The 10,114-nt window shown below is 46.2% G+C and overlaps 1 protein-coding gene across 2 annotated transcripts; it reads right to left on the reverse strand.

The window, feature by feature from the left end:
* Positions 1–420: 420 nt before the first annotated feature.
* Positions 421–6,689, reverse strand: S100B (S100 calcium binding protein B). Of its 2 annotated transcripts, none has more exons than XM_003277404.3 (3): positions 6,499–6,689; positions 3,750–3,888; positions 421–977 (listed from the first exon to the last, which is right to left on the reverse strand). In XM_003277404.3, the coding sequence occupies exons 2-3, from the start codon at positions 3,885–3,887 to the stop codon at positions 837–839; spliced, it is 279 nt and encodes a 92-aa protein (XP_003277452.1). In that variant the 5' UTR covers position 3,888; positions 6,499–6,689; the 3' UTR covers positions 421–836. The 2 variants fall into 2 exon arrangements, with proteins under 2 accessions (XP_003277452.1, XP_012357257.1); XM_012501803.2 differs by having other exon boundaries at positions 3,750–3,895; positions 6,499–6,614.
* Positions 6,690–10,114: the final 3,425 nt, after the last annotated feature.

Here is a 10,114-nt window from a genome sequence, read left to right on the forward strand (position 1 = left end):
AGTACAGACGGGGTTTCACCATGTTGGTCAGGCTGGTCTCCAACTCCTGACCTTGTGATCCACCTGCCTCGGCCTCCCAAGCTGTGCTCTTTTTATTGAACGCAGGCCCTCGCGGTGGCTAAGAGCCCCCGGTAGTGCCTCGGAAGCCGCATGTGCTGGAGGCATGTTGGAGGCAAGGATCCTGCAGCTGCGACTTGAATCGCATGGGGCACGGAGGCCGCGCTGGAGCCCCCAGAGCTGGTTCGGATTCCGAGTTCTGATCGAGTTGCTTTTTCCAGGAGCGCTGCCAGCGCTGAGTGTTCACCTGGTGATCAGGTGCATCCCGGGAAGCAGGCCGAGGCCACCACGCCCTTGTAGGGCCACACTGGCCAACCAGGTGTTATCTGCATGGATGAGGAACGCATTTAAAGAACAGCAGTGTTTTCAAATGATGCTGGATAAGGCTTTGTTTTTTAAACGTAGTGGAAGCTTTAAGGGTGCCCCAGGGTAATTTCTGCAGTCAGGGTTCCCTCCGGGTTAGGGTCTACACGGCCATGGCAGGCTGCACGGTGCACGCTTTACCACTGAGACCTGACTCCTAAGTTACTGTTAACAAGAGTCCATGGGGCCAGTCAGCTTACACACAGGCCTAATATAGCAGAAAGAATGATGCAGGCTGTTAAAACAGCCTTTGGAAAGAGGTTTTCAATTTTTCAATCACAAAGCAAATCAAGCTTCCTAATTAGCTACAACATGGCTGGAAAGCTCAGCTCCTGCTAGGCTGTAAGCCCTTGCTGTCTGCTTTCTTGTGTGACCGTCTCTGTTACACACAGGAACGGCTTGGCTGCTTTCTAATCTCACTCATGTTCAAAGAACTCGTGGCAGGCAGTGGTAACCATGGCAACAAAGGCCATGAATTCCTGGAAGTCACATTCGCCGTCTCCATCATTGTCCAGTGTTTCCATGACTTTGTCCACAACCTCCTGCTCTTTGATTTCCTAAGAGAGATAAAAGAAGTTGCCGACCTTGTTTTTAAATGGAATTTTGGACCATCAAAATATGATAAAAAGTTGAGTGACTCTGATAATTTGTGTCGGAAATAACCTAAGAACATCAAATGCAAAATATCAGAAAAGATGTCTCATGTGACCAGGGGGCTGTTGTCCAAGGAGAAATCTCTGGGGGTCAGTGTCTGGCCCTGAGCTACTGGAAAAGGCTGAATGGAACAGGCAAGAGGTGAAAAACTGAAGGTTGTTATCACACTTAAAATACCTGAAAAAAAAAAAAACCATCTAGATCAGCCTGAGCAAATGTCTCAAAATAAAAATAAACTTTTGGCCCTCCTAAACTTTTCATGTGTTCTGTGTGTGGAAGTCCCTGTCTCAAAGGCTTCCAGGGGAATTTAATGTTTTGAAAGTCTTCTTTGTTGCTGAAGTAACTCTTGGGAACATGGCCTACATTTGTTAACCCTGTATTCTTTTTCCCACTTGAATTGCTTTCTAGGTGTCATGAAACTTTTTCCTGACAGTTCTGCCTGACATTGAAGCCAAATAAATGGTGTGGCTGTTAAGTGATGTACAAAGCCTCAGAGGAACAACCACAGTGCAGGGCTACAAACGTGGTGGGAAAAATTTGGGTATTGAACACTGATGAAGAGCATAAATGCAGAGTAACAATTCCCCAGGACAGGAAGGTTTGGGCTGAAGAAGTCAAGTGTAATGTACAACAGCTGCCTTGGCTATAAGACACACAGGGGTCAGGCACAGTGGCTCACACCTGTAATCCCAGCACTTTGGGAAGCTAAGGCAGGAGGATAACTTGAGCCCAGGAAGTTTGAGACCAGCCTGGGCAACATAGGGAGACTCCATCTCTACAAAGAAAAAAATAAAACAATTAGCTGGGCATGGTCCGTGTGCCCATATTCCCAGCCACTCAGGAGGCTGAGGCCGAGGATTGCTTGAGCCTGGGAGGTTGAGGCTGCAATGAGCCAAGATTGCACCACTGCACTCCAGCCTGGGTGACTGAGCAAGACCTTATCTCAAAAACTAAATAAGTGAACAAAACGTAGAGAAGATTGTAACTCCACGGGGGTAGGGGTGGGGAGGCACCTGTGGATGGGCAGGAGCAGGGCACTAACTTCAATTATATTATACATCTGCTTCCAAACTGAAATTACCTTGATAAAACAGGGCAGCAAATGTTTGTGATGCCTTGAAATGCTTACCATGAATTATTTATCATTTACAAATTGAGATTCCCACATGCGAAGCTTTTTCTATGTATAAAAATAATAATAGTAGCTACTATGAGCTGAGCTTTCACTATATGTTAAGCACTTAAGCACTGTCCCGTTTCATCCTCACAACAGCCCTTGTTCAGAAGAACCTGGGACTTTCAGATCAAGTCAGAAGGCAAGATTGGTGGAACTAGAAAACTGCGTGTGTGAGTGGGACTGCTGTCACTCTGTCGGCTTGAATGCCTGAGAAAACCGGTCCTGGAATCAGATGTGGGGACACCCTCTGCAAAGTTTCAGGCCTGTCTGCTCCACTCTGAACCATTCACAATGGGGCAGTGTTTGGTGGGAGTGGGGACAGGAGAACCAGCCAGCACCCCCTCCCCCTGCCCTGAAAACATGGACTGCCATGCTGCTGGAGCCAGGGCTTTTCATCTTGCACTGAGAGGCTTGGCCAGCTCAGGAGGGCAGCTCCCCATCCCCATGCAGCAGAGCCCTGCCCTGGTATTTATCCTGGAATAGGGCTTGGTGAGACACTAGTGTGCTGGCTCATTGTCTGGTCATTTCTCCCGTTTGTGATTGCTCGTATCAGTGACCCAGGAAGCCCTTCATTACATTTCATATGTGCACACCACTGGTGCTTCACTCTGGCTCAAGGCATGCGTCAAGCCAGCCTTGGTTCTAAGAGAGCATTAGGTACCAGGGGATTCACAGTTCACTTCCATGAGGGCATGAGGTGGGCAGTAAAGACAGGTGGGTCTGACCCAAGGACAGTGGAGACGGTGGGTAGGAAAATGAGTCCTAATGCAAGGGTCTGGACATACTTCCACCACAAGCCACAACAGGAACTGTCTGAAGAACAGGGTTTGCCAGGAGCCCTCACACAGCTTCCTAAAGTAGCGGCCCCAACTAAAGACAGTTCCTCACCAATATCCGGTACTCCACAGAGCCTCCTGCAAAGCCCCAGGGCTTCCAAAGGATGTGTACAGACCCCTGTCACGCCCTCAGTTAAGCCAGTCATGGTCATTCATCCATGTGTCAGGCTGGGTGCCCCAGAGCAGAAGCCATGTCTGTCGTGCCTGCATATCTCACAGTTCTTAATTAGTGCACAGTCAGTGTTTACTGAGTGAAAGTCTGGCATATCTTATCTCCATAGTAAATACTAAACATCTAGGTAAAGCCAAAATATATCCTTTTCCTAAAAACATTCCCAAAGCTTATTTTTAACAGTTTCCTTTTATATTCCCTTTGGCCCATGGTAAGTTATGAGTCCAGCATTATTTGGGACGCTTTGGCCTTCGGGACCTTGATGCACCCACTGTACACAAGATGGTTGATAAGGAAGTGAAAACAAGGGGCTCATTTGAGCCAGCCCCACACTGAGGGTTCCGTTACTCAAACAAGTTTGCAGAAGCAGCCCAGGAGTCTTGGAAGGGAAATGAAATCACCTTCAGGGCAGCTGAGAAGATAAAGCCAGTGTACAGATGGATTTTAAGAGGAGATGGGGAAAGTGTCAAGTTTAAAAAGCAAGACTCACCTCTAAGAAATGGGAAAGCTCATTGTTGATGAGCTCCTTCAGTTCGGATTTCTTCAGCTTGTGCTTGTCTCCCTCCCTTCCAGAATACTGGTGGAAAACGTCGATGAGGGCCACCATGGCCTTCTCCAGCTCAGACATCCTAGGGGCTCGCAAAGGAAAGTTGCCTTCTCATCTATACCTCATCATAAAACATTTCACATGTTATCAATACAGACCTCAGCCCAGACAAGGGGGATGGAATGGCCCTGGCACTCTTTTCAAGCTCAGAGCAGCAGGCATGGCCTGGAGGGGCATTCTGGGAATCTGCACTTTTATCATAATCCTTCCACCTGCCCCTTAGACAGCTGTGGGCCTGCCTTCTCTGTCCCTGTGGGCCACAGGAATATATTCCCATGCCTTCTGAATTCTGGTTGGGTTGGGCCAACAGGGAAACTGGCAAAAATACAGAAGCAGAGCAGCAAGGGAATTCAGGGATTAATTTCTGCTTCCTCCCCACAGGGTCCCTCTCCGTTCCCGTAAGGCGCCAAGATGAGGTGGTAGAGTGCAGGTGAGCAAACCATCAACTGCAAGCTGTTAAAATCAATCTGAAAGTGAGACAGTGACTAAGAGCAAAATAAGAAGACAAAAATCAATAGCATTCCTATATTCTATCAGTAAAGAAGTAGAAAATACAGTGCAAAATATCCTGTGCATATAGCAATAACATGTGATCTAAGACTAAGTTTAGGAGGAAAAATGTAGGTCCTTCCAAGAGATTCTGAGGAACATGAAACGTAGGAAGTTTTTCCTTTAAATTCATATGTAAATTTAAATCATTTTTAATAAAAATAATGGAATTTTTTTGGATGGGTGACATGACAAAAACAGCTGTAAAATTCATCAGGAAAAATAAATATGGTAGAACTGCCACAATCTTTTTGAAGAATAACAGTGAAAGTTATTTGATCTACCAGGAAAAAAAATGTATCCTAAGTTTAACTGATTAAATAGGTGTGGTTCTGTCGCAGGGAGGGACAGGATCCAGCAGAAAGCAGAGCTGCTGAGCCTGCATTCCACCTCCAGTGTACGGAAAGGGTGGCTCATTCACTGCAGTGACTGGGATGGAGGCAGGGGGTGGGGGCGGGCAGGAATAGGTGTTTGTCTGCAGCTATCAAAGTAAGAGCCCTCCTACCTCCCTCACAGCAAGTACCTTACGCCACAGCCTACAAACCAAGGAAATATCTGGTCAGTCTGGGAATGAGGCGCATTTTACAAAGGATGCCTTGTCAGTTGTTTCACAAAACAGATGCGCAGTCAGAGAAATCTACCAGCTTTTGGCCTTGAGTTCTAATCATTAAATAAGAACATTTGCACTGTCATAATTAAAAACAAATTAATAAATCAAATAGTGTTGAAAAATCATTCCCATGTTGAATATATGACTTACATCTTAAAAATATTTTGGAATTAGATGTTAAAAATTTTATTTGTTTCTGATCCTCTGAAGGAAACAGGATTGAAGATTTTTTTATACTGGCCAGATCTTTGCTAAAGTCATTCTATTAATAATCAGTGTACCTTATTTTGCTCTTGAGTCCCTAAAAATTTGATAATTCACAAATAGAACAATTAAGATGGATTAAAATCTTTAACATTCCATGCTTTCTTATTCTTTGCACTCAAGTTTTCAATTATTGATATATGTGTGTTTGCATGTGTGTGTATTTTTTTAAACAAAACAAGACACTTTTACACCATTCTGATGCTCCTCAAAGTCCATGATGATTTGGGGAAAAGGAGATTAAATTGTTTTTCTATGAATTATGACTAATGGGATTATTACAAAGGAAAGGCATAAAACATGTATCCCATATATTAGAACACTAATAGAAACCACTAGAAAATGTGGTTTTCTTCATAACCACACTACAAATCAATTTAAAAAATTCTTGTTAAATTTTTCCCTTTGACCTAAGAAATAGTTGATGGTTTATAGTTTATCTTTTAAGAGAAATGGAAATAAGTATCCATTTCTGTCTCACATTCTTTGAATGTTCTATATTAATCTTTTAATATTGAGAACAAGAGAACATTTGAACTTTAACTCCTTAGAAAGACAAGTTACCTAGCGTGTGAGGATCCCTCTAAAGAAGGGGTTCAACCTCCCTGAGAAACCATGAGACTGAGGAAAGTTAAAACCCACCAAAACCCCAGTTTCTTTGACCGAGTTTATTTGTAATTGTTACGTAATTTCTGAGTGGCGTCCTGGGGCTGTGGGGACCCTGGCACTTCAAACTGAGAGAAACTGGAAAACTGAAGAGTTACTTACCCAGGGTGGTGGAAGAAATAATAAGGAGAAAAGGGAAGCATTTATTTATGATATAGGACTAAACTAGCATTAGGTTCTCCATCATTTTCAGCCCCAGTGGGAAGCAAAATCTTTACTCTTCAAATAGTTACGGAGGAGGTAGTATTTGTAGTACCGCTGGGAAAATGTCAACGATCACTTCTGGGCCACGAAACCTGACGTTTCTCTGATTTACGGCAAAACACACCTCTAGCTGTCTAGGGCTGATGCAGTCAGGTGTCCACAAAGCAGCAATAATGTGGAAATTAAAACACATCATCCTATTGACACTTCTGAAATGCTGCCAATTGTCCTAAAGGGGCTTTTTAAGCTACCACTTAGATTCTACCCCTCCATTCCCTTCCACCCAAAAGAAAAGAACCATTTCTTCCTGAGCGTCCTCTTGGCCTGGCTCTTTCTCACCTCTTCCTTGTCTCACCCCTTCCTGGTCTCCTTGCTGCAGGCCTCGTCTCTGCTGCGGGTCCTGGGCGGCAGGACTGGTGGGCAGAGGTAGCCTCTTATTCCCTCTGCCCAGGGAGGATGGATGAACCCTGGTGCAGCCCACTGCAGGCCGTGGCAGCCAATGGGAGCCGAGGGCGGGGGTGGCAGGGCTGCCAGGCCTGCACACAGGGCTGCATTGACCAAGCAGCCCCGGGGACTTGCTGGGAGCCAGGGTTGCACATGGGCTGAGGAAGAAAAAAGGCCCTGTAGGGCAGGAAGTGGGGAGTCAGCTTTTTGTGCGGTTTATTTATTACATGAATATTGATGTGCCCCTAAAGGCAAGGTTGGGGGTGGGGAGAGGAGAGAGACTTGGATTAATTGATTCAAACAAAGCAAATGTGCAGCCAAGAAAAAGCAGCTTCCAAGTACAGGCTGAGCGTAGGAGATTAAGTGGCCTGCAAGCTGGTTTCTAATGGAGAGGCCGCTGGAGCTTCTCTCCTCTGCCATCCTCCAAGTCTGGCCCCACTGGGCGTGAAGTTCTGTGGACAGTAGTGCTTGTCTGTGGTCAGTCCTGGGCTCGACGGGGCTGCCTCAGAGAAGCTGCTGAGGCCAGTGTCTGCAGGGACTAAAACGGGTGGTACTTTTAGGGGAAAACGTGATGTGTGGATTGTATCCCAAAGCCTTTCCCTCCACCCCAGGGTGGAAGGTCACAGACTGTCAGAGTTGGACAATGCCTTAGAGATGTCCTGTTCGAACGCTGTTTTACAGAGGCGTGTGGACGGTGTGCCCCCTGCCGAAGCCTCCAGCCAGCCTGAGGAAGGAGAAGTCCAGCTGTCCCCTCAACTCGCTCGACTGGAGCCTCTGAACACGGGGGCCGGTTTATGGGTTCTTCTTCACAAGAGTGAAGACGTAGGTGTTCCTTCTGACAAACTACACAAGAGCATTGGCCCAAACTCTCCAAACATGTCCATGGTCCCCAACGGATGCCTGACCCAGCATCAGGTCCTTCTCCCAACCCAGTTTCAAAGTGGCCGTGAAAGGGTTTCCCACAAGATACTTGTGCACATGGCTGTTTTGCTATCATTGTTTTATCTAGGAAGTTCTCTACCATTCAGGATCCATAAGTGTGCCCTGGAAATAGCACAGGGCTGAGAGCTGTGGTCTTACGTGGCTCAGCCTGCCCCAGCCTCCTGTAAGGAACGGCCTGAGCAGTGTGGTTGGCCCTCACTTCCTCACTGGCTTCTCCATCCCTGGCTGTGGTCTCTGCCGAAGAATCTGACACAGGCTTGCTCTGTGAAGCACAGAGCTTGCCCAGGTCCAAGGAAGGCACAACTGTGCTCTGTGCCCCTTCCTCGCTCAGATGTTGGAGGGACCATCCCTGTAAGTGCTGACCACTTCCCCAGAGTGGCAACCTGAGCTCTGGATTAACCCTTCAGTATCCATAGAAAACGCTCTAGCCTGCTCCTGCAGGGGTTAAAAATAGTTTGAAATCCACTCATGCAGTGACCGTACACCTGTGCCTAGGGCACTGCATTCAGCAGGAGGGCCCAGGCAGGCCTGCCGTCTGCACACTGCAGCTTCCTGGGATGGCAAGTGTGGGGTCGTGGCTCCACCCTGTTCCCAGGTCTTGGGAGCAGGCTGAGAGAGAGGATCTGCCACAGGGAGGAGAAGGGCTTTCAAGCACGCTGAGGCCCCAGGATGGTACTCTCTGCCCAGGCTCCCCAGGAGCTCATGGATACAACCTCACCAGCTTCCCATAGATTCCTACAATTGCTGGGTCTGAATCTTGCCTCCACCATTTAACAGTGGTTTGACTTTGGATAAATTACTAAGCCTTTCTGTGAAAGGGGTGACCGTAGTCCCTGCTTTGCAGGGTTGTTCTGGGTGATTTTCCCTGACCTTCACACTTCCTGATCACCCTGGCTTATCTGTCCTGACCCCTCAGTTTTAATCTTATCCCATTAGACTGGACAGCCACCAGATCCAATCATGTGTGTCTCCCACATTCACCCACCCCCTGCAGCTATATTCCACAGGAAGACCCTTTGCTAAGTAATGAGAAATGCATTACTGAGTGAGTGGAACACCTGAAAAGTTCCATGGTCTGTAGCCTACATAGGACCATATGGATTGCTAGACTAGACCTCTGATTTCAGCGGGATGATAATATTTCAGAGTGGCAGGCTAAGACAGGGTGGGCATGTCAGCCATAAACAGCAGAAGGAACACACCAATAATCAGAATGCCTTGGTCCACAGAGATTTTTGGCAGTGGTCAGTTGCTCACGGTGTTCCTTAGAATGAAGAGACGGACAGTCGCTAGAGTAGTCTTTAATCCACACAACAGGAAAACCTCTAGGTCTGGTCACCAAAATACCTAACTTGAATCACCACAGTGGAGATCATGGGCTCTCTCCAAGTTTCCAGACCTAAGTTGGGTCAGACCTAGAGCATCTTGGTTGAAGGGAAAAAAGCCAAGGCCCCTTGAGAAAGAATCTGTGCTAGTGAGAAAGAATACCATAAACCCTCTTCCACACCTTTTCTGAAGTGTCCTGCAGCCATCAACTAATGAAAAGGAAATAACCTAGATGTCTCAGGGATTGCCTCAATTGACATAAATTCCTGGGAACCAAAAATGGCACTGTGGCTCATCAGTCAAAGTAGAAACTTGTGATGGTCAGGTCTTCACTTGATAGAGGTTCTAACTTGAGACCGACTCACAGGGGGCCCACTTGGTACACTATTCTCTCTATAGTTAGTTTTTCAGTTCCTGGTTGTATAATTCAAACAAACATACACTAGCTAAATCCCCTCACTGGCTCTCTTACGTATGAGATGAGGATCATGATGGTAGGAGAAGTTTGGTGAAAGTCCCAGAACTTCCCCTTCTTATCCAGAAATACTGAATTCCTGAAAGAGCTTTGGAGATTAATGCCACCATTAAAAAGTTGAAATAAGCAGGCACTGTGACACTTCTTACAAACCCATTTAACTGGCCACTTTGGCCTGTGCAAAACTCATATTGTTACCAGAAAAAGGGGTCTTGATCCAGATCCAAAGTGGGGGTTCTGGGATCTCACACAGGAAAGAATTCAAGGTGAGTTGCAGAGTGAAGTGAGAAGAGATAGTTTATTGAAAGCTCTTATATTCCATTACAGAGTAGGGCATCCTCAGAAAGCAAGCAGAGGAATGCGCTGTCTTTAAGTGCATATATAGCTGTTTTGTCTATGTAAAGATTAAACTAAGCTGTGACTGTATGCGGGCGAGCAGACAGCGTGGCAAAATTTATTATTCTATTGATTCAAAGAAAACTATCCTTAAGATTTTAGTGTGTGTGTACATTAAAGCATAACCCTTGTTATCTTGAAAGCGTATATTGTTTGGGTATTGGGATGTCTGCACTCTCTGTTGTTGTAGCAGTGTGTCCTTGCAAGTATCGTTCAGCTGTTTCCTCAGCTATAAACATCTTAGGTCTATAGGTTTTGACTGCAAGAAATGTGCCTTGTTAATCTCAAAATGGAGCTGAACTTAAAGTGCCATTACTCTGACTCTCTTAGGTGCCTGCTTCCCTAACTATATGGATTATGAAGAATGTGGAC

This window comes from Nomascus leucogenys, chromosome 25, assembly GCF_006542625.1.
Source record: "Nomascus leucogenys isolate Asia chromosome 25, Asia_NLE_v1, whole genome shotgun sequence".
In the NCBI taxonomy this organism is placed as follows: domain Eukaryota; kingdom Metazoa; phylum Chordata; class Mammalia; order Primates; family Hylobatidae; genus Nomascus; species Nomascus leucogenys.

Bases quoted from the DNA above. Each gene is read 5' to 3' on its own strand.
- S100B (XM_003277404.3), bottom strand. From the start codon at position 3,887: ATGTCTGAGCTGGAGAAGGCCATGGTGGCCCTCATCGACGTTTTCCAC. The intron at 978-3,749 runs GTGAGTCTTGCT...TATCTCTCTTAG, and splicing joins AGCTTTCCCATTTCTTAGAG to GAAATCAAAGAGCAGGAGGT.